At 43.4% G+C, this 23,340-nt stretch overlaps 4 protein-coding genes, 1 long non-coding RNA gene and 1 other non-coding gene across 6 annotated transcripts; 4 read left to right on the top strand and 2 right to left on the bottom strand.

Annotated features, from left to right (window-relative positions):
• Positions 1 to 5,328, top strand: LOC146694773 (uncharacterized). Its single transcript, XM_085431042.1, has 5 exons — positions 1 to 135; positions 955 to 1,201; positions 1,441 to 1,521; positions 2,688 to 2,768; positions 2,849 to 5,328. Exons 2-5 carry the CDS (start codon positions 958 to 960, stop codon positions 3,751 to 3,753), a joined length of 1,311 nt encoding a protein of 436 aa, XP_085287168.1. The 5' UTR covers positions 1 to 135; positions 955 to 957; the 3' UTR covers positions 3,754 to 5,328.
• Positions 1,149 to 12,985, bottom strand: LOC146694771 (uncharacterized). The gene is made up of 3 exons (XR_014914944.1): positions 12,273 to 12,985; positions 1,362 to 1,593; positions 1,149 to 1,212 (listed from the first exon to the last, which is right to left on the bottom strand). It is a non-coding gene; the product is annotated as an uncharacterized LOC146694771 (long non-coding RNA).
• Positions 8,739 to 9,936, top strand: LOC146694772 (olfactory receptor 4S1-like). The gene has a single exon (XM_085478895.1). It carries the CDS (start codon positions 8,842 to 8,844, stop codon positions 9,775 to 9,777), a length of 936 nt encoding a protein of 311 aa, XP_085335021.1. The 5' UTR covers positions 8,739 to 8,841; the 3' UTR covers positions 9,778 to 9,936.
• Positions 12,986 to 15,689, bottom strand: LOC146694770 (uncharacterized). The gene is made up of 2 exons (XM_085478760.1): positions 15,350 to 15,689; positions 12,986 to 15,192 (listed from the first exon to the last, which is right to left on the bottom strand). Exon 2 carries the CDS (start codon positions 14,969 to 14,971, stop codon positions 12,986 to 12,988), a length of 1,986 nt encoding a protein of 661 aa, XP_085334886.1. The 5' UTR covers positions 14,972 to 15,192; positions 15,350 to 15,689.
• A 2,463-nt stretch (positions 15,690 to 18,152) lies between these two features.
• Positions 18,153 to 18,225, top strand: trnak-uuu (transfer RNA lysine (anticodon UUU)). The gene has a single exon. It is a non-coding gene; the product is annotated as a tRNA-Lys (tRNA).
• A 3,908-nt stretch (positions 18,226 to 22,133) lies between these two features.
• LOC146694768 (olfactory receptor 4S1-like) lies at positions 22,134 to 23,331 on the top strand. Its single transcript, XM_085478894.1, has one exon. It carries the CDS (start codon positions 22,237 to 22,239, stop codon positions 23,170 to 23,172), a length of 936 nt encoding a protein of 311 aa, XP_085335020.1. The 5' UTR covers positions 22,134 to 22,236; the 3' UTR covers positions 23,173 to 23,331.
• Positions 23,332 to 23,340: the final 9 nt, after the last annotated feature.

Below are 23,340 nucleotides of genomic sequence, written 5' to 3'. Positions count from 1 at the left end.
TGTTTCAGTAACAACCTGTAAAAACTGTACTTGTAACCGCACACGCTGCGGAGACCGTCGTGCACCACTGAGGAAGAGGAGGAGGAGGAGATGAGGGTCTGACATCATTCTGCTGATCACAAACAGCTGCAAACTGTAAGTGTGTGTGTGTGTGTGTGTGTGTGTGTGTGTGTGTGTGTGTGTGTCTGCCCTGTCATCTGACACCTGTGAGGCTGCAATGAGGTCACATTTTCAGTACAGTCAAAAACATGAAATGCAGACTAACACACACACACACACGTGGGTGGGGCACCGCGTGGGCGTGGTCCAGGTGTTTTATTAGCTGCTGTGAGAGGTGAACTCAGAGAAAAGGCAGAAGGCGAGAAACACGACAAGGTGAGTTTCTTTAAAACCTTTAAACCAGGAAAAAACGAGTGACTATTTTTACTAATTTGTATAAAATGCATTTTCAAACACTAGACGACAAACACAGGACACCAAAGCATGTTTGTAACATTTCAAAACGAATTAATGACACAAAACCAGACTTAACTAAATAATATTTAACACAAAAACAGTTTACTGTACTTAAATATAGACATAATATAATTTGATAACACGGACAGATTTTAGGCAGATCGTACTGAATAAAACCCTCTTTGAACAGATTTGAAAAGACAGAAAGTTTCCAGAAGATAAAATCTTATTTTAAAAGTGACCCGAGGACTCCAGGGCACTGTTTTTTCAAATAAAAATGAAGATGTATTCTTTATTTTCGTGGCAAATGTACAAGCCCTCATCGGTGAGTTAACCAGAGTTCATGGAAGCTCCTGACCTCCGTCGCTGGCTGACCGTCCTTTAACTCCCCGATGAAATGCTCACATCCTTCCAGGAAACTCTAACACAGCTTCAGAGCCCTGCACAAACTGACATCAGCAGCAGGAGGAAGTTCAAGCATCTCCTTTTTCTCTGCAGACCATGGTGACCTTTCTTCTTCATGCCCTGCTGGCGGTGATGTTCCTTCCGGTTGTCATGTTAACAAATGGGACCCAGTCCCCTGTCCTCACCTTTGACCCAGCAGCTGTCAGTGACCAGGATGCTTATTGCCAGATGCTCCTTCAGTCCAGCGTCCCCGAGCAGCAGATCCCCTGGTTTTGTGTCTGCACTCGGTGCCAGAACACCAGAGGGCCCAAAGGAAACCGCGGAGACGAAGGGCTGCCAGGTAACCTGGATCTATATCATGACATTACAGACCACACAGAACATTTTTACATTATTTTATTTCCATCAGACCGAAAATAAATAAAGAAAAACATGATGAATATGAGAAGCTTACAGATTGTGTATCAGTCTGCACACATGCTTAAATTAACATGATTTACCTCGGCCTCTGTTGGACAGTGAATGAACTGCAGCTATTGTTGCTTTGTCGGTTAATCAGTCTGTTGCTCTCCCCGTCAGGTATTCCTGGTAGTGCTGGGGAAAGAGGCATGTCTGGGTTCAGAGGTCCTCCAGGTTTCGTGGGCAGCCAAGGAGCCAAAGGTTACTGATGGGGAATGCTGTGAAGCAGGCTCAGTAGTCCCAATATTTCCATTTTTCCTTCTTTAAGAGTCTCTGTCAGGTAGAAAAAAACTAATTTTGCAAGATGTGGCTCACTGATTGGACACTGATTCTTTTTACCAAAGCAATCTTTGTACCTGGCCAAGCATCTCATTCCTATGATTGGAAATCTAAATGGGATTTAAAAAACATTTTATGTGAAGGAATGTCAAACTACTTTACACTGTGAGCCACAAACAGGACGATTTGAATTTCAGAATCAGAATCCCTCACGAAATTATGTTATGTTAAATTATGTTTCAGTGCTCCCGAGAAGAGAAGCTTTCCTTTGTCTCAGTTTAGAGAAGTTTAACTCCACATTTAATCTGTAATTTATGTTAATTTTCTTAATATGGGAACAATAAGTTTAATTTAAACTGTATGTGTCCGTTTTTCTACAGGACAAAGACGTGGCCATAGTAAATGACTGTTAGCACGACTGTTTGGGCTTAAATTATAATAAATAAATGTTCCAGAAAGAGTTCTGATAGCTCATTCTCCACACTGTCCTGTTATTATATAAATAATAATTTCTCTAGTAGATCATGAAAAATCAGGAACTCTTCTGTCATTTAATTGTTTATCTATTACGTTGTATCACCTGAACAGCCATTATTATTATTATTATTTACTTTATTTTAATCTATTTGAACAGTTTTTCCCAAAATACCTACAGCCAATCAAAAACACCACTTCAAATTTGAATCTTTTATAGCATTTACCACGAGAGCAAAAAGAAACACAAATTCCTGGTTTAGCTCTTAAATATTCCTGCATGCTGACTGTGTTAGTCGCCCCGAAAGCTGCTGTGAGAGGCTGAAGTTAAATTATTGGATGATAGATGATCAGTTCCTGTTACGAGCAGTGGAAACTATAAAAGGTTTGAAGCTGCTCCTGTTTCTGCATCATTGACTGTCTTCTCTTTATGAACTTGTCTGAAAAATACTTCATTTAACCACTAGGGGCCGCTGTAGTAAAAAGAAATGTGTGTTATCTTCTTAGTGCCCTAAACTGCTTGGACTCTACTTGTGATTTTCTGTTTTGCTATAACTAAATGTTTACCATGGTGTGAGTCACCTGACTTCATCTGTTTTGTGTTCAAACTTTAGGACAAAAAGGCCATGATGGGGATAAGGGCGACTGGGGACCTCAGGGGCCTGCAGGACTCAGAGGACTGCAGGGCTTCAAAGGTGAGTGATGAGGCAGTCATCGGGTGCTTCACCCATCGAGCCTCAGAACACCTCCTTATCCTATTTTTCTTGGTCTGCAGGTGAAAAAGGGGAGCAAGGTTTTGTGGGTCTTCAGGGGGATCCGGGTCCTAGAGGAGATGATGGTGTCTGTCCTGATAATTGCAAGTCCATCCCTGGAACTCAGGGACCAACTGGTTTGATAGGCCCTGCAGGATCCAGAGGTCTACCTGGCACCCCGGGGATGCCGGGTCCCAAAGGTGTCATGGGTGAGATGGGAGAGTTTGGGCCCCCTGGTGTTCCTGGCTCTGTGGGTGAGAAAGGAGAGCTGGGGCCACAGGGGGAGTGCAGATGTATAGATGGAGCCAATGGACATAAAGGCGAAAAAGGAGATACAGGAGTCAAAGGTGATGTGGGACCAATGGGCACCGTGGGCCAAAGAGGGCCCCAGGGGATAAAGGGAGACATGGGGCACATAGGGATGATGGGTCCTCCAGGTCCCTGCATGCCCGCCATCCAGTCGGCCTTTGCTGCAGGCCTGACGACCAGCTTTCCCTCACCTAACACCCCCGTGGTTTTCTCCTATGTTTTCTACAATATCCAGCAGAATTACAACCCCAGCACCGGCATCTACATCGCCCCCATCAATGGCACCTATGTCTTCAGCTATCACGTCACCGTCTTTGACAAAGTCCTGAAAATCGGCCTCTTTCGTAACTTCATGCCAGTTATTAAAACCACAGAGGCCAGCCAGTTAGCGACCACCTCACAGTCAGTTGTCCTTCACCTGCTGAGGGGAGATTGGGTGTGGATTCAGGTGAAGGATATGGTAACCAACGGCATGTATGTCAGCAATGAGGCCAGCAGTGTTTTCTCTGGCTTCTTGCTGCACCCAGATTCATGTGATTTGGCTTTACTCAGATCCCCCATGCCCCTCAAGAAGGTTCCCGATGATGGATACACCTGGGGCGGCACCCCCCAACCCTGATCAAGTTACACTCATGTTACACAAGGCAAAAATATTTCCCACCAATCAGACCGACACAAACATAGTGTAACCACAGACGACGTGCTTGAACATCAAATGCTCCGTCAGGTTTTTGCACTTTGTGAACCATCCTTTAGCAACCTTATGTTTTAGACCAATAGGGTGACTTGTGGTGTTGTGGTCTCATTAATTTTGGAGCTTTTCTGTTTTCTTTGTATTTCTAGAAATTACAGATGGTATCTGATGGTGAAGCTTCTCTCCGAGCCTCTGCTGTAATAACATCCTGTATTGTTGGCGTGTCCTCGTTTCCTCCATGGTTTCAGTAGCGCTGGAGTATTTATCTCCCCTCTTATCTCTCTGTCTTTGTCTGTAAACTGGTGTGAGCTCCAAACTCTGAGATTTACAGGCAACGAGTTACCTGATGATCCCCTGACACCGACCCAACTGGGCAGGGTCTCCCAAAACAGCTCCGCTCTGCTCCAGACAATAAAACCGAGACAACACGAATCTCTGTCGCGCCCTGATGACTCAGCCAGAGCTGTTCTCTGTTTTCCAACAGGTCATGCATCAGAAACATCAGCTCTGAAGCATCTTCACATGCAAAGATTTCTGTGAGACGCACTGCTCATTAACAGCTCAGGATCTTAAAATTCCCAGAGGAAAAAACTTGTATTTTAATATTGGAACACTTGCATTGCAGGATGATTGACTTAAAACTTGAAGATGTTAAAGTGAAAGCTAAGGGGATTTGGGAGCTCATGTTGCTGTCTTCAGATAACATTACACAGTTTCTCTCTCAGAGTTTATTGATCAGTGCTAACTGGCGTTGAGTCTTTTAAAAGAAAAGCTTGTATCGCTGTGTGTTATTAGGTCCAGGTGTTGGTGTCATCAGGTTCCTCACACAAAGCTAAGAATAAATAAACTGGGAGCTCAATATATAAAACACAGTTTATTTAATAAATACATTAATTTCAGAACATACATGTAAAAAAGCCTCCCGCATCCAAACCCAACAGGAAATCAGCCATTTTGAATTCCATTTTGGCATCTTTGCTAATAAAGTTTTCTTAATTGAACTTTTATTTAACAGGAAGTCAATTAAAATTTAAATATTTCTCTGCATATTTCTGTCCATCAAGATACATTTTAACAAACTCCTGCTTGAGTTGTAACAGATCAGTTTTCAGAAGACTATGAAGAGTCTGATGTGCCGACCTCTTCATGCTGTGATGGAGGTGTGTCATGGGAACTGTGGCAAATTTTGATATTTAGATATGAAATTTTAAGTTGCTGTGTATAATAAATTGTTCAGATGACCCCATTGCATGCGAGTCCCAGCCTGAGCACAGCTACCCGCCAGTATTCAGTTACAGTCACAGTGCCACCTAGTGGCAACAGGGTCATTGCCATATCATCCAGTGTATGTAGCAGCCAATGAGCCCCAACCCTGCCTACAGGAAGTGCCTGAAACACATGCAGCATGCTGACGGTCACTGCAGCTGTAACGTTTCGCTGTTCTTTTCATCTCTATTCAAACAAAACAGTTTCAAGAGCTTCATTCTTGTGGTCCACATTAGAAAATAAATCATTAGCAGGTGGGGTGATTCTGGTTCACGCTGAAATAAAAATCAAATATTAGAGATGTTGTGGGTTTTGGTTTGTGATTGTCCTCTGTATGAATACTTGTGTGTTGTTAAATTTAAAAATCCTCTATTAAAATAAGAAAGAAAGGAATCTGTCATTTCATGTCTGAATGAAAACTAACTGCACATTCAACAAGAACAATGTCAGATGTCAGAGCTGGACTCCAGATGAGTCCACCCGAGCTGTCTGTTGTGTCTCTACAAAGTAAACCTCGACTAAAATTAATTCACATTCACGAAGAAACAGTGTCTGAAGGCTGAGCACATGTTAAGCATGTGTGATGCTTCAGCTGGCTGCCTGCCTCAGTAAGAAAGTTGCTTGTATTTTTCCACCAACAACACGTTGGTTCAGGCTTCATTCATTTCTGTTCAACATCGACTGCCAGGGTTGGCATTGTTGGCTGCACAGCAGTGTTTAATTTTCAACAGATTATGTTCGTCTGTGATGATGCGACTCTGACACAGTGACAATCAGTGATGGGAATAACAGCGTTACTAACGGCGTTGCTTTTTTCAGTAACGAGTAATCTAACTAATTTCTATTTCTATCATTACAACCCCGTTACCGTTACTAACAAGAAAATGCGGTCGCGTTACTATTTTTCAACAAACAGGCGGTTGAAGCTGTCTTCAGCTTACCGCAGGTTATATTAGTTGCACGGAAGTAGCTGTAAGTAATCTGGGCGCTACAGCGGCAATCACTTTCTGGCTGACAATCACTTTTTGGCACAACACCTGGAGCTCAGGGGGCAAAACAATCGCACCAGTGCTGCTGTTTGACTGAGGAAGAATAAAGTAGCCGTGGTAAGGCAAGGCAAGGCAAGGCAAATTTATTTGTATAGCACAATTCAACAACAAGGTGATTCAAAGTGCTTTACAGAGACATTAGAAACAAAAACAATTAAAAAGCATGATTTAAAATTGATTAAAACAAGCAAACAAACAAACAAACAAATTAACAAATAAACAAACAAACAAACAAACAAAACAGTATATAAAATCAAAACAGATAAAATCAGAACAGTAGATAAAATCAGTAGTTAATGTAAGTTTTGAAATTTAAGCTTAAAAGTGTGGATTTGGGGGGGCGCTAGCGAGCCGGCAATGGAGTAGGACGTGTTTCTGAAGGCTCCCGCTGACCGAATTTCAGAAATAGTTTTTTTTTTTCAACCTACGAAGCCTCATTTTATAACACAGGGGAAGCTAACAGTTTTATACACTGTATTAAAGCTTCATTCGAGACAAAATGGCATCTAACCTAAGGAAATACAAGTACACCGGAGGAACAGCGGCTAGGCCCGGCACATCCTCGGGCGAGGATACCAATGGTAGCCCAAGGGCGGCGCCCGGCTCAGCGACCATTGAGGAACGGGCTCAGCGGAGCGATAGGTGCCTTGTGGACACTGATGCCCTGAAATTGGAGCTTCTTCAATCCATCAAAGACGATATCAGCGTGGCATTAAAAGAAGAACTCAGGAATGCACTGAAAGAAGATTTTGATAACATTAGGGCTGACGTGCAAGAAGTGAGAAATGAGATTGCTAACAATATGGCGGCAGCGCGCGCTGAAATGGATGGAGTTAAGGCCACGGTGAAAGAAGTGGAGGACGGGCTGTCAATGTGGAGCGATGAGGTGGTCACCTTGCAATCTACAGTGAAGACTTTGAGGAAGGAGCTATCTGACCTGAAGGATAAATGCGATGACATGGAAGGCAGGATGCGGAGATCTAATATCCGTATCATAGGGGTCCCGGAGGGCCCGGATTCGAGCTCCACCACGGCCGTATCCGCGCTACTCCGTGAAGCACTGGGTATGGAAAAAGATGTTATTGTCGACCGCTCACACAGGAGTCTGGCCCCGAGAAGGCCGGGTGGTAACCCGCGGGCCATCATAGCCAAGCTTCATTACTACCAGGATTGTGTGGAGATCCTACGCCGTGCCAGGAAGAATTTCTTTGTTTCCGATGTCATTGCTGTGTATCCTGGTGGTGTGGATCAGTGAATTGATGTCTTGTTCACTCTTGGCATACAACAGGGTTCAGGTGATGCAACTTGTGGGCTGTCCTCTTCCTTAGAGACAGGGTAAGGTGTTCCTTCATTTGAGAGGGAATCAGAGTACTTGTCCACATTTAATGAAGCCAGTTGTGGTGGTTGCTAGTAATCTTATACTGATTCCTTCCTGGAATCTGCAAGAATAAACTCTAAATACTTCATTTTTACTATAAAAGTTTTTGGGCCCCAGTTGAACAGTTGGCTGCCCAGAATTTAACAATACTGTTTTTCTATTATTGGGCATGTTCATGAGGGGAGGGCGTGGCGTCAGCAGATTTCTCTCTCCACCTGTCCGTCCTTTTGTCAGGTGTAGAAGAGCAGCTTCCCGTGTGGATCACAGACACCTTCACACTGCTCTGTGAAGCTGATGTTTGTTGTCCCTCTTACAGGATGACTGCTGCTGTCATTTGACTTGCTCTTGTTGATGAGGAATCTGTGCTGATGACCTGGAGTTGTTTTTCTCACTCACTCTCACTCTCAGGTTGACTGTTTCACAGTTAAGGGTGTAACAGAGTCTGCCTCAGTGAGAGCAGACTGACAGAGCCTCAGACGGTTTCTGCTGTTTATTAAATGAGTTGCTGAGTCCAGCTTCATTGCACAGATGTAAAGTGCTTCTTTTCCTCATGCTGCAAGCTTATGATGTTTAAAGAAACTCATCTGTATACTGTTGATTGTCTTAATTAATGACTTTTTATGTTGAGAGGTAAAGACAGAAATGCTGTGTGCAGTTTTAATTGCTGATTCCCTGTTTTGCAACCCGACAGTTGAAATAGAAAGAACTTTGTATATAAATTACTCATAGGATTAAAAGTAGTTTTTTCCCCTTTGAAATCACAGCAATTAAATAAGTTTTTTCTGCAGATGTTAAAATGATAATTGTGTATTCCACCTCAGCTGGATCTTTTTGTTTGTTTGTTTGATTAGAAAAAGAAAACATTAAAAACTGAGATTAGGTCCTCATGTGCTTTAAGTTTCTATGCCTGATGGTAAGGTGGCACCTGAGATCATGTCTTCTCTTTGTCGAGCCTTTTTTCTTTATGTAAGAGCTTCTTTAAGCGTCTAAAGCAGATCTGAATGAAAATGTCAGAAAACATGAAGAACGGAGGTTAAATGTTGATCTCTTTTATGTCACTGTGGTTCACTTTTGTACAGGATGAGCTCCTCAATGTGAACTCTGTTTAGTCTTTCTGAAGTGAAACAAGTACAAGTTCCCATCCTTCACTGTGCGATTCATTGAGTTTTGTTTTCCTTGCCTCCCTTAAGATTGAATTTATGTTTTTCTATGGTTACTCTGTTTAAAGAATAGTTTTGAACTGAATACAGACTCGGTGCAGCTTGTGTTTAAACTCTGACATGATGAAGAGTTGATGATCCTTTAGCAGCTCGTTACAGGATGGAGAATAACTTTGAAATTGTGTTTGTGCTTCAGGGTCTGAACGACTCGCTGACAAACCGTCAGATCTACTTTGCCTTCGCTCTGATGTCGTACCTCTTCACCGTGTCTGTAAACCTGACCCTCATCATCACCATCAGCCTGGATAAAACGCTCCACGAGCCGATCTACATCTTCTTGTGCAGCCTTTGTTTTAATGAGATCTGTGGAGCTTCGAGTTTCTACCCAAAGCTGCTTCATGACCTTCTGACCAACTCTTATGTCATCACGTACACGGCCTGTTTGGGGCAGATGTTTGTCACTTATAGTTATATTTTCTCTGAGTGTACCAGTCTCACTGTCATGGCGTATGACCGCTACATCGCCATCTGCAAACCACTGCAGTACCGGATGCTGATGACAGCTCAGAAGGTAGCCCAGCTTCTGATGCTCACCTGGTGCTTCTCAGTTTTTGAAACGGCCGTGGGCACCGTCCTGACCGCCAGGCTGCCGCTCTGCGGACGCCACATCCCCAAGATATTCTGCACTAACTGGGAGGTGGTCAAACTGTCATGCTCTGACTCGACCCTCAACAATATCTATGCGTTCATGTTGATATTTTCACACCTGTCACAGACTGCACTAATCATGGTGTCGTACGTCCACCTGATACGAGCTGCCATCAGATCTCAAGCCGACCGCAGGAAATTCATGCAGACGTGTCTGCCACACCTCATTACACTGCTGGTCTTCACCACCTCACTGATGTTTGATACCATGTACTCTCGTTACAGCGGCGGCAGTACAATGAAGGCCCTGCAGAATGCATTAGCTGCTCAGTTCCTGGTGGTCCCACCCCTCGTCAATCCCATCATCTATGGCTTGAACCTGCAGCAGATCAGGTCCAGGATGGTCCACAGGTTCACCCACCGGACTGGGACATTCAGGAAAAACTAAGCCATGTTAATGAAATCAAACATGAAGAAAACATAGGAAGATGAAGTTATTTTCTAATCTTCTGTTCAAGTCAACCAAAATATGTGGATAGAATTCAGTTAAAACTAATAAAGTCCAATCCTAAAATGTCACTTTTGGTTCTTAGTACTTTAAGTTAAAGTTTATGTTTCATTGTTTTAGTGTCCTGTGCTCGAAGGGTCAAAGAATGATCACTCTGTTCCTTTCATTTGTTTAAAGGAATCTGTGTAAAGATTGGTTAGATTCTAGTAAATGCTAAAACTCCTTGTTACTTCCCACCTTTAAACCGTTGTACTCACACCGGCTGCAATGAAACTGGATGAAAAAATGTTATGAAATCCACATGAAAAGCACCATCCCAGCCACGTTGGGCACCCTGCAGCACACACACTTTTAGTGTCACTGCTGCCCTTCATACTGCCGTCACTAGAGGGCAGCGACACTTATGTATGAACGCTGCTCATCAACTTCTCTTCAGTATCCAGTACTGTGATACCACACAGACTAACTCTGGATACTGTAGCTCCTATGAAAACCTCAAATCAGAAGTACCTGACTCCGTGGTATAATTCTCAGACACGTAGCCTAAAGCAGATGACTCGTAAGCTGGAGAGTCACAAATTTAGAGGATCATCATTTAGCCTGGAGAAATAGTTTGCTGCTTTATAAGAAAGCAACAAGGTGATATATACCAGTTTATAAACTGTGTTGATAGGCCACATAAAACCAGTCATGATAAACAATATATACGTGGCGTTTTTTCCTCAATAGTTTCACGTTTACTGTCTAAGGACAGCGCAGCGAGACCTCTCTGCTTATGAGCAAAAAATAAAAAAACGAAACAAAAAACAGCCCGTTTGTGTTGGTGGAAAAATGCACCATGTCGACCAATCAAAAAATGTTATGGCAACATGACATTTGGTTGTTTAGTAAGAGGGGGAAGTTTTAGGAGTGACGGAGAGAGAGAGAGAGAGAGTTTTGAGATGTGAGAGATTTGTGACGTTTAGCGTGTTTGGAGTGTGTAGTTAATTGTGTTGTCTTGTGTAGTTAGTAGAGATGGACCGATCCGATATTACGTATCGGTATCGGTCCGATACTGACCTAAATTACTGGATCGGATATCGGAGAAAAATTAAAAATGTAATCCGATCCATTAAATATCACGAAAGCACCTCACAAAACTTGCAACACGCCGTAACTCACCTCAGGTTAGCACGTCGGAGCAGTATGCATCACGTGATAGAGCGGCTGTGGCATGCGGGACCTGTCGGTGGTCTGGATAGCATGTGGAGCTTCGCTAGCAACCCGGCATTTCATCTCCGACAAAGTTATCCCGAGAGAAGTAAAGCAAGTGTGTAAGTCCATCTCTGAATGTTTGTAAAGCATTCCTGCGTTAAGCTTAACAAACGACTGCCTCTTCTTGCTGCTACTTCAATCATGAAACTGCTTAACGATCAGCTGATCAGCTTTTCTGTCGTGAGTCCGTGTCTCTAGTTTGCTTTTGGCCCACTTTGCACCAGAAAGAGGAAACCAGCGGCTGAACAACAGCAGCACGTTTAAGCTTGATCAGCTGTTGTTAGAATTTATTTAATATTACTTTCTACTCCAGGATCTTTTTCTACGTAGCTGACGCTGGTAACTGTGCAGGGGCGGATCTAGCAAAGTTTAGCCAGGGGGGCCGATAGGGCATTAACAGGGAAAAGGGGGCACAAAGACATACTTTTCTTTCTTATTCTCATTTAAAATGTCCAGCTTTTAATAAATAATTATCTGACACCCAAAGTTTTAATTTGATGCAAAATGAATAGAAGTCCATTATTGTATATAGTGACTATTAAGTCTAATATATATACCCTAGTAAGCTATAGTACTTTTTACTTTGGGAAGGTACCATCTGTGCAGTCTGCAGTTCTGTAGAAGAAAGATGTTGAATCTATTTAATATTTCTTGAAAAATAATTGATTTCTGTGCATTTTTTTTTTCCACACTGCATCAAATTAAGGTTGATTACGTCGATTAAGCATCATGAGGTGGAGCGTGAGGGGTGGTTCCTTATTTTTTATTTATTTATTTTTGTTGTTACTGGGAGTTGGAACCCTATTAGTTAGGTTGCTTAATATATATGCTAAGTACTCTTTAAAATACCAGAATAGGGAGGATGGTTATGCTGCCCTCACGACACGTGACCATGTGAAGCTAGACAGCTAGCGAACAAAATAGAGGAGATCTTCCACACAAGGCTTGCTTTTCTTGCTTTTAATGAAGATCCTTTAAAGCCTTATCTCTCTCAAGGCTTCTCCTTGCTATTTCTCATTTGTAACTGAAACATACAGAAAATGAAAATAAATTGCTAGCTAACACACATCTTAATGACAAACTTACTGATTAGCCTAGCTTAACACGTGCGTTACATTAGCATCGCAGTTCACTCCAGTTAAACACATATAAAAGTTATCTCTGAACATATTAATACTCACAAAGACGAACGTTTCCCAAGGTACAAGCGTGTAGGGCACTCTTAGCGTGTACATGAACTCGTTCACTCTTTTAATACTGCCGAAGCACTTTTCACGGCATTAACGGAGAAAATACGTCAAAGATAGGTTAATGATCAGAGCGCTCCCTCGCTCCCATTTCCGCACATAGAATACAAAGATCACTTGTGATAACGATGTCTCACTCTGAGCAAATTACGAACCCATACATTTTAACTGTTTTTAGCATGAATCACTTATAATATTTCTTAACTTTGAACTTATTTATCACTTTGCTTATGTAACTTAATCAGACTATGCACTAACTACTGACTTTTGACCAAAAGGCATAACACTCCCCGCTTGATATACACACATTATATCACAATAAACATCAATACAACATATTCAAACATCATTTAGCATTGAAGAATATTCATTCAGTCTCTGCAAGCAAAACAACAATCTCTGAAACTGGTCTGAGAAACATTTTAACAGTCCCATCTTTTACAGTCCGCACTTCCACTTTTCGGACCTTCTTGTCGCTGCTGGGGAATGTTTTTACTATTAGTCCCATGGGCCATTTGTTCCTGCTGGCTTGGGGGTCCTTTAGCAGGACCACATCTCCTTGTTTGACATTAGGTCTAGTCTCTGTCCATTTTGCACGACTTTGTAAGGTGGACAAATATTCTCCTTTCCACCTTTTCCAAAAGGTATCAGCAAGTCTTTAAGGTGTATGGAGTGGGTTTGGCATTGATTTTGAAAAGGCTGAAAAACTCTGACTTAACCAGTGACCTGTTGGACTGATCATCTATTACTGCATACATTTTTATAGCTCTCTCTTTTTGGCCTGCGGGATACACTTTGACCAAACTGATCTTAGAACATGAACGTGGGCTATCACCTTGGCCACATACCTCTGTGCACTTCGACTCGACTGAAGGTGAGCTCTCGATTTGCTCTTCATTGTCGTTGTTTCCTGGTGTAGTACTCTTAGGGGCAGGAGTAGGACCAGGATGCATTGCAGATAAGTGTTTAAGGCTGTCACACTCGATACACTTAACCACTGCTTTACAGTTTTTTGCAATGTGTTGGACAGACCCACAGCATCTGTAGCATATGTGGTGCTCTTTGAGATAGGCTTGTCTTTCTTCAATAGGTTTGTCTCTAAAGAGCTTACACTTTTTGAGTGGATGTGGTTTTTTGTGGATTGGGCACTGGCGATCCGGTTCCTCCATTTTCTTTGGACTGAGATTATTCTGGTCCGACTCTGCCGTAATGTCCATTTTGTGTGCTGACACAGTAGGTTTGCGACTATATGACCTCAGTTTTTCTGTTGGGGGAGAAGGGACATGGGTGTTGGCCTTGGACATAGCAAAGCTTGGGTCATTCCTCATTTTCGCTTGCCGCTGGACAAATTGTGTGAAAACTGAGAAAGGAGGAAATGACACACTATGAGTCTCCTTGTACTGTGTTCCTACAGTTGTCCACTTTTCCTGTAGGTTGAAGGGAAGTTTTTCCACTATTTGCCTGACTCCTCTAGCTGTGTCCAGGTAAGCAAGTCCTGGGAGTGCACCATCTTGTTTAGCACACTGAAGCTCCAATAAGATGTCACTAAGTTCCTGCAGCTTAACATTGTCTTTATTTGTTAGTTTAGGAAAGTCCTCTACCTTTTTTAAGAGTGCGTCCTCAATAGCCTCAGGTGAGCCGTAGCACTCTTCAAGGCGTTGCCAGACCATCTTCGCACCTGCAGCAGGATTGAGGGTGTGTACAGCACGAATGCGCTTAGCCTGTTCGGATGATGTTGGACCCAACCATTTTGTTAGCAAGTCTAATTCCTCTCTTGGAGACAAATTTAGGTCTTTGGTTGCGCTGATGAATGAGGTTTTCCATGCCCAATAGTTTTCAGGTTTGTCATCAAATTGCAAAAGACCTGTGCTGACTAGTTCTTTGCGAATTAGGTATTTTGCAAACTGTTGCATTTCACTTGATTCAGGTACGCAGTTGTTAAGGTTGGGGGTGTGCTTTGTGGAGTTGGACCAGTACGTGTCGACTACACATGTGTTCACTGTTTGCTCCTGTTTCCTTTCTCTATTTACAGGTGGTGTTTTCGTCTGAGTGTTGGTTATAAAAGGATTAGTTATTTGTGTACTGTCTTGTGCATCTACTTCACTGCAATTTCCTTTAGGAGGCTGTGCTGGGTCGTGCTGAGTGTCTGGGTAGAGTAACTCACATTGTTGTCGAACATATTCGTTAGTGCTGTGCACTGTACTGATGGGCTCAGCTTCCTCACAAAGTTCTCCGTAGAGCTCCCCGCTCTGAATCTCTGCTTCTTCATAGGCTGAGGCCTCTGCTTCAGCTGCGGCTATTGCTTTTTGGCACTGGAGGACATGTAGATGAGCATCCAGTTCAGCTCTCTGTTTCATTGCATTAGCTTCCTTTTCAGCGAAGGCCAGTTGAGCTCGTGCTGCTTGAGCTTTGGCGTAGGCCCTTGCAGCTGCAGAAGCTGTTGATGAGGATGTCCGTTGAGAACGCCTTGTCGATGTTCTGGATTGCTGCGACTTGGTGTCGAATGGTTGAGACCGTTGCTGCGTTGTAGCTGGTTGAGTGGCAACGTCTGGTTGCTGTTCACCACCGGCTGCTTCGTCTAGCTCTTCAGCAGCGTAGTCTTTTAGGTAATTTCTTCCTGAGCGTAGACTCATGTTGCTTAAAGTAGCTCTGTATGCTTGAACCCGCTGAGTAGGCGTCTTTTGTACGTCTTTTTACTATGCTGCCCTCACGACACGTGACCATGTGAAGCTAGACAGCTAGCGAACAAAATAGAGGAGATCTTCCACACAAGGCTTGCTTTTCTTGCTTTTAATGAAGATCCTTTAAAGCCTTATCTCTCTCAAGGCTTCTCCTTGCTATTTCTCATTTGTAACTGAAACATACAGAAAATGAAAATAAATTGCTAGCTAACACACATCTTAATGACAAACTTACTGATTAGCCTAGCTTAACACGTGCGTTATATTAGCATCGCAGTTCACTCCAGTTAAACACATATAAAAGTTATCTCTGAACATATTAATACTCACAAAGACGAACGTTTCCCAAGGTACAAGCGTGTAGGGCACTCTTAGCGTGTACATGAACTCGTTCACTCTTTTAATACTGCCGAAGCACTTTTCACGGCATTAACGGAGAAAATACGTCAAAGATAGGTTAATGATCAGAGCGCTCCCTCGCTCCCATTTCCGCACATAGAATACAAAGATCACTTGTGATAACGATGTCTCACTCTGAGCAAATTACGAACCCATACATTTTAACTGTTTTTAGCATGAATCACTTATAATATTTCTTAACTTTGAACTTATTTATCACTTTGCTTATGTAACTTAATCAGACTATGCACTAACTACTGACTTTTGACCAAAAGGCATAACAATGGTGTAGGTTTAAGTTTATTAGATTGATCAGTATTGCTGAACTATGAAATATTTTTTTTGGATACAGGTATAACAGAATAGCTTTAGTGTAGTTGTTGTTTTAAACTTGAGTATGAACTTATACAAAATGCAGCAAGATATTTAAAAAACAGTTTTGTTGATTAAAAAACACTATATCGGATTCATATCGGTATCGGCAGATATCCAAATTTATGATATCGGTATCGGTATCGGACATAAAAAAGTGGTATCGTGCCATCTCTAGTAGTTAGTGTGTAGTGTTGTGGATAGTTCTGTGTTGTGTGTCAGAACAATGAGGCGACTGCTGTCTCCAGGTAGAAACAGGAGTGACACACCTGCTGCTGTTAGACCTGCAGGTATCAGGCTGTGATCTTTCCTTTATAGTCGACAGAAATATTTGCAGTGGCACAAATAATTTGTGGCATCTTATTGAAGAACAGCTGATGGTTCTGTAAACTGTTTGAAATGGTTATTTAAAAAAAGGGTAAAATGTAAACTTGTGCATAGGATTTTAAAATTGACAATTTAGATTTGCATTTAAAGTTATTAAATATGATTCAATAAATGTTTGTGGTTGTTACAGTAAAATTGTTACTTTTTGTACTTGGATTGTATGTTTTTTGTCCAATTTTAGATCAATTGTGTTAACACAGTATGTCAAACTGAAAACATAACTGTAAATTCAGACATGTGAGGTTGTGCTGAAAACAATGATACCAAACAAGGCAAAGTAAACAGTTTTTAAAGGTGAGATGTAGAGGAAACATCAAAAGTGGTTAAAAATGGCCAATTATACCCTGGACCCCCAGACGGTTACATATAAGTCAATAGTTACTTTAAAGTAATTAAATACTTTTAGAATCTTATAACTCAGTTACTAACTCAGTTACATTTTTGAAGAAGTAACTATAACTATAATTAATTACTTTTTCAAAGTAACTTGCTTCTAACAAACAGTGTTGGTCAAGTTACTTAAAAAAAGTAACCAGTAATTAATTACTGATTACTTCCTGTTGAGGTTTAAATTTTTATCTTAAATGTTTATATGCTGATTATATTGCTTAATATGAGAAAGGCCTAACTCTGAGTACACTGTGCCAAAAAGTGCTGTCAGGAAACTGCATGCTTTTGCAGCTAGAATGAAGTGAAAGTGCTACCTGAAAAAAGTAATCGGATTACAGTAACGCGTTACAAGTAATTTTTGTAACTTTCAAGGTTTCCACAGCTGATATTGTCTTAAAATGCCTTCTTCCACTTCCACAAGTGTAACTGTTAGTCCATCAGCCGAACACATGATAGTGGCTCCTACTTTAATGAGCAGGTCCCTGCCCATCAGATTCACAGGCACGTGAGGAGACACCACATATCTGTGTTTCAAAGTCTGTTTTCCCAGCTCTGCCAGGGCTGGGTCGGTTACTGGCAGAGTCATTGGAACCCCAGAGAAACCCACCACACTCACCATGTGATTGGAAAGTATTGCGCTGCTTGGTCTTTGTCTCAGCGTTGAGTAAGTCGCTCTAGTGTCCTCCAGAAAGGTCATTTCTGTGCCTTCCACGGTCATCGACAACATAGGATCTGCCATTCCCATGCTGTCAGGTCTCTGTGGGTCCCGTCAGTACTGCTCCTCCCCCCAGCCCCAGTCGGCCACTGGATACTGAGCCACCGGCGCCATGCCTGGGTTTGGAGCTTGATATCCCATTCTTTGGGCTCCACGTGCCTGGGTTGGATAATATTGCTCTTGTTGTATCACTTTACGACACTGTCGAGCCCAGTGTCCTTGTTCTCCACACCTGTAACACATGTTTGGGTCCAGCATAGGTCCTCCCCAGACCACGACCCCTTGATTCTCCCCTTCCGTATCCACCACGCTCTCTCTGCGATATTCCGGCCCCCCAATTCCCCACGGGTCGTCCTTGCCTTGGTCCATTGGCGGGCCATCGGTCATCGGGATACAGATTTGGGTTCAGATCTGGCCAGTCAGGCCCAGGATCGCCCTGAGGCTTTGCCACCAGCATTTTCTTAGCTCCCTCCTTACTTTCTTTTTTCTTTTCGTTTACTTTGTTTTTGGCCTCCACCAGTTGCAGTTTCAGCAGCTGCCCCTGCGCCTCCTCTAACTCCTTTTTCTTGTTCATCAAGTGGAGGTGGAATTTGAAGAAGGTCCTCCTCCAGAAGCTCCCAGGCCTCGCCCATAATACCATTGGTTTACCTAGGGCTTGGTAGGTTGGGTGATCACACGTCATAATACAGCCTAGCGATGTTTCCCCTAGAATCAAATCCTTCCCTTGGCTCTTGTCTGAAATGACGATTTAATAATATCTAACTGCAAATCCTCACCAGTACTTACAGTAAAATGAGAGTACAAGAGATCACGTTTTTACAGAAAAGAAAGACAATATGTGGCCCAGAGGACAAAGACGTGAGTCTTGTTGCCTGGGTAGCTCAGATGGAAAAGCATCAGACTTTTAATCTGAGGGTCCAGGGTTCAAGTCCCTGTCCAGGTGTCTCCTTTGGATCATTCGCCTCGTCCTGCTCCAGCTGAAGTCTGTGTATCACATGTCTCTCCCATTTTGTGGAATTTGCGACCGCAAAGTCTGGGTTCTTTTCAAAGATCGACTGTCTCTCCTCTCTTCCTCCCACAAAAATCCTTCCAGAGCGATGCTTCCTGGGGGCCAGGTAAACATCAGACTTTGCTGAGGTGCCTTCAGCCCCCAGGGTTAACGCTACTCGTGGTTTCCGTCGCTTCGCTGCTGACATCTTAATCTCTTCCTCCAACCTCTCTATCCCTTCTTCTACTATCCTCTCCTCTAGTTCCTTCACCTTCTCCTTTAGCTTTGTCATGGCTTCCCGGTTGGTGTGCACTTTTCCTACAACCGCCCCCTGCCACTGGTTTTCCTTAAGGTCAACGATGTTTGGCCTCTGACAGGCCTTTTGCCTCACCTTGACTGTCAAGCTCCAGTCCAGGCGTATCCTCCTCTATGGTCCATGAATCCTGGGCTGCCACTTTCTGGCTGACACATTCTGCTGTTGCCTGGTCTGCACTCTTAGAAGCCTCAGGTTGAGCTTCGTTCAGAGCTCCTTCTGGGCTGAAGTGTAAAAGAGGAAGCAAGGTCACACTCTGTGTTGTGATGCTGCCTTTTGATGTCCCAGCTACTAGTTGGGACGTGGACACCCCTGAAGTCCCTGCTGCTGGTTGGGACTGGGTCACCTGTGGTGTAGCTGCCACTGATTGAGGCTGAGTCACCCCTGGTGTAACTGCCATTGGTTGTGGATGAGTCCCCCCTGCGGTGGCTCCCTCTGCTTGCCGGGTGGGAGTCGGTTGCCTGCTGTCATCCTAAAAATCCACAATTCCTCCCTTCACTGTTCCTGTTCTTCCTTCCGGTCCCCACAGAGTGCCACTCTCCAGAGTCAAAATTGGAAAAGCGTATATATATGAAAAACAAATAAAAAAAACACCCAGCGCGCCCCTGCGGGCGGTTTATCCTTCAAGCTCGGGTCCTCTACCAGAGGCCTGGGAGCTTGAGGGTCCTGTGCAGTATCTTAGCTGTTCCCAGGACTGCGCTCTTCTGGACAGAGATCTCCGATGTTGTTCCCGGGATCTGCTGGAGCCACTCGCCTAGCTTGGGAGTCACCGCACCTAGTGCACTGAACGGTCAGGCTCCAGAATACCTGTCTGATTGACTGCAGCCGTATATACCTACTGGTGGTGGTCAGAGGGCCCGGTGGCGCCAGTGTCCGGCAGCCTCGCCTCTGTCAGCGCGCCCCAGGGTGGCTGTGGCTACAATGTAGCTTGCCATCACCAGTGTGTGAATGTGTGCGTGAATGGGTGGATGACTGGATATGTAAAGCGCTTTGGGGTCCTTAGGGACTAGTAAAGCGCTATATAAATACAGGCCATTTACCATTTACCATAGAGCTCTAAGATCAAATGTTCTCTCGCTCCTGGTCACTTCTAAGTCGAGGCTGGTTCACAGAGGAGATCAGGCATTTGCAGTTGTGGCGCCGAAAATGTGGAATGATTTACGATCGTGGCTCAAGAGTTAGCAGTTTGTCTTGTAATTGGAAGGTTGCCGGTTCGAAACCCGGGTTGGACAGTCTCAGTCGTTGTGTCCTTGGGGAAGACATTTCACCTGTTGCCTACTGGTGGTGGTCAGAGGGTCCGGTGGCGCCAGTGTCCGGCAGCCTCGCCTCTGTCAGTGCGCCCCAGGGTGGCTGTGGCTATGATGTAGCTGCCATCACCAGTGTGTGAATGTGTGGATGACTTGATGTGTAAAGCACTTAGGCACTAAGTAAAGCGCTATACAAATACAGGCCATTTACCTCTCCACATTAGAAAGGCCCCGAGCGTCAGTCTTTTCAAACCCCATCTTAAGACAAATTTACTCTCACTGGCTTTCAACACCGCATGAGAGTTACCTATCTATCCAACTAGTCATCACTTACCAGGTATTTTTGATTGATGTTAGTTGTTATTTGTTACTGTGTAATTATTATTATTTTTTAATCTTTGTACAGCACTTTGGTCAACATTTCGTTGTTATTAAATGTGCTGTATAAATAAAGTAAAATAGTGCTCCGATTCTTGGTATTTCTCCAGCTTCTCGTGTTCCTTCTTTCTGATGTTGCTGTCATTGGGAACCGCTACCTCTATCACTATGGCCATCTTCTTCTGTTTCTCTACCACCACGATGTCTCACACTATTTGTATTCCGTACTCGGCACAGATGTTTCTGTATACTATGCCGGCCACTTGGTTATGGTAGCTAGCAGGCAATGTATTATGTATGCATTGCCTGCAGGGTACCTAATCACGGGCAGGGCGTAGGTGTTGCTAGTCCTCATGACTTGCCTGACCCTCTGCAGGTACTTGGTGGTTGCAGCTTTTCTAGCAGCTTCTTCATGGTTCCCATTTGCCTGTGGGAGCCCCAGCTACTTGTAGCTGTCCTCTATGTCTGCAATGTTGCCTTCTAAGTGTTTCTAGTAGTTTGATTCCCTCAGTTCTGACTACCTTCCCTCACTTTTTTATCATTTCCGATGTCATTGCTGTGTATCCTGGTGGTGTGGATCAGTGAATTGATGTCTTGTTCACTCTTGGCATACAACAGGGTTCAGGTGATGCAACTTGTGGGCTGTCCTCTTCCTTAGAGACAGGGTAAGGTGTTCCTTCATTTGAGAGGGAATCAGAGTACTTGTCCACATTTAATGAAGCCAGTTGTGGTGGTTGCTAGTAATCTTATACTGATTCCTTCCTGGAATCTGCAAGAATAAACTCTAAATACTTCATTTTTACTATAAAAGTTTTTGGGCCCCAGTTGAACAGTTGGCTGCCCAGAATTTAACAATACTGTTTTTCTATTATTGGGCATGTTCATGAGGGGAGGGCGTGGCGTCAGCAGATTTCTCTCTCCACCTGTCCGTCCTTTTGTCAGGTGTAGAAGAGCAGCTTCCCGTGTGGATCACAGACACCTTCACACTGCTCTGTGAAGCTGATGTTTGTTGTCCCTCTTACAGGATGACTGCTGCTGTCATTTGACTTGCTCTTGTTGATGAGGAATCTGTGCTGATGACCTGGAGTTGTTTTTCTCACTCACTCTCACTCTCAGGTTGACTGTTTCACAGTTAAGGGTGTAACAGAGTCTGCCTCAGTGAGAGCAGACTGACAGAGCCTCAGACGGTTTCTGCTGTTTATTAAATGAGTTGCTGAGTCCAGCTTCATTGCACAGATGTAAAGTGCTTCTTTTCCTCATGCTGCAAGCTTATGATGTTTAAAGAAACTCATCTGTATACTGTTGATTGTCTTAATTAATGACTTTTTATGTTGAGAGGTAAAGACAGAAATGCTGTGTGCAGTTTTAATTGCTGATTCCCTGTTTTGCAACCCGACAGTTGAAATAGAAAGAACTTTGTATATAAATTACTCATAGGATTAAAAGTAGTTTTTTCCCCTTTGAAATCACAGCAATTAAATAAGTTTTTTCTGCAGATGTTAAAATTATAATTGTGTATTCCACCTCAGCTGGATCTTTTTGTTTGTTTGTTTGATTAGAAAAAGAAAACATTAAAAACTGAGATTAGGTCCTCATGTGCTTTAAGTTTCTATGCCTGATGGTAAGGTGGCACCTGAGATCATGTCTTCTCTTTGTCGAGCCTTTTTTCTTTATGTAAGAGCTTCTTTAAGCGTCTAAAGCAGATCTGAATGAAAATGTCAGAAAACATGAAGAACGGAGGTTAAATGTTGATCTCTTTTATGTCACTGTGGTTCACTTTTGTACAGGATGAGCTCCTCAATGTGAACTCTGTTTAGTCTTTCTGAAGTGAAACAAGTACAAGTTCCCATCCTTCACTGTGCGATTCATTGAGTTTTGTTTTCCTTGCCTCCCTTAAGATTGAATTTATGTTTTTCTATGGTTACTCTGTTTAAAGAATAGTTTTGAACTGAATACAGACTCGGTGCAGCTTGTGTTTAAACTCTGACATGATGAAGAGTTGATGATCCTTTAGCAGCTCGTTACAGGATGGAGAATAACTTTGAAATTGTGTTTGTGCTTCAGGGTCTGAACGACTCGCTGACAAACCGTCAGATCTACTTTGCCTTCGCTCTGATGTCGTACCTCTTCACCGTGTCTGTAAACCTGACCCTCATCATCACCATCAGCCTGGATAAAACGCTCCACGAGCCGATCTACATCTTCTTGTGCAGCCTTTGTTTTAATGAGATCTGTGGAGCTTCGAGTTTCTACCCAAAGCTGCTTCATGACCTTCTGACCAACTCTTATGTCATCACGTACACGGCCTGTTTGGGGCAGATGTTTGTCACTTATAGTTATATTTTCTCTGAGTGTACCAGTCTCACTGTCATGGCGTATGACCGCTACATCGCCATCTGCAAACCACTGCAGTACCGGATGCTGATGACAGCTCAGAAGGTAGCCCAGCTTCTGATGCTCACCTGGTGCTTCTCAGTTTTTGAAACGGCCGTGGGCACCGTCCTGACCGCCAGGCTGCCGCTCTGCGGACGCCACATCCCCAAGATATTCTGCACTAACTGGGAGGTGGTCAAACTGTCATGCTCTGACTCGACCCTCAACAATATCTATGCGTTCATGTTGATATTTTCACACCTGTCACAGACTGCACTAATCATGGTGTCGTACGTCCACCTGATACGAGCTGCCATCAGATCTCAAGCCGACCGCAGGAAATTCATGCAGACGTGTCTGCCACACCTCATTACACTGCTGGTCTTCACCACCTCACTGATGTTTGATACCATGTACTCTCGTTACAGCGGCGGCAGTACAATGAAGGCCCTGCAGAATGCATTAGCTGCTCAGTTCCTGGTGGTCCCACCCCTCGTCAATCCCATCATCTATGGCTTGAACCTGCAGCAGATCAGGTCCAGGATGGTCCACAGGTTCACCCACCGGACTGGGACATTCAGGAAAAACTAAGCCATGTTAATGAAATCAAACATGAAGAAAACATAGGAAGATGAAGTTATTTTCTAATCTTCTGTTCAAGTCAACCAAAATATGTGGATAGAATTCAGTTAAAACTAATAAAGTCCAATCCTAAAATGTCACTTTTGGTTCTTAGTACTTTAAGTTAAAGTTTATGTT

This window comes from Copadichromis virginalis, linkage group LG14, assembly GCF_057382275.1.
Source record: "Copadichromis virginalis isolate Kocher_CV1m ecotype Utaka linkage group LG14, C_Virginalis_male_GT1.1, whole genome shotgun sequence".
Classification (NCBI taxonomy): domain Eukaryota; kingdom Metazoa; phylum Chordata; class Actinopteri; order Cichliformes; family Cichlidae; genus Copadichromis; species Copadichromis virginalis.
Note: the sequence above shows the minus strand (reverse complement) of the source record. Positions and strands in the feature narration are given on the sequence as shown.

Bases quoted from the DNA above. Each gene is read 5' to 3' on its own strand.
- LOC146694773 (XM_085431042.1), top strand. From the start codon at position 958: ATGGTGACCTTTCTTCTTCATGCCCTGCTGGCGGTGATGTTCCTTCCG. The intron at 1,522-2,687 runs GTTACTGATGGG...TTCAAACTTTAG, and splicing joins GGGCAGCCAAGGAGCCAAAG to GACAAAAAGGCCATGATGGG. The intron at 2,769-2,848 runs GTGAGTGATGAG...CTTGGTCTGCAG, and splicing joins AGGACTGCAGGGCTTCAAAG to GTGAAAAAGGGGAGCAAGGT.
- LOC146694768 (XM_085478894.1), top strand. From the start codon at position 22,237: ATGGAGAATAACTTTGAAATTGTGTTTGTGCTTCAGGGTCTGAACGAC.
- LOC146694770 (XM_085478760.1), bottom strand. From the start codon at position 14,971: ATGAGTCTACGCTCAGGAAGAAATTACCTAAAAGACTACGCTGCTGAA.
- LOC146694772 (XM_085478895.1), top strand. From the start codon at position 8,842: ATGGAGAATAACTTTGAAATTGTGTTTGTGCTTCAGGGTCTGAACGAC.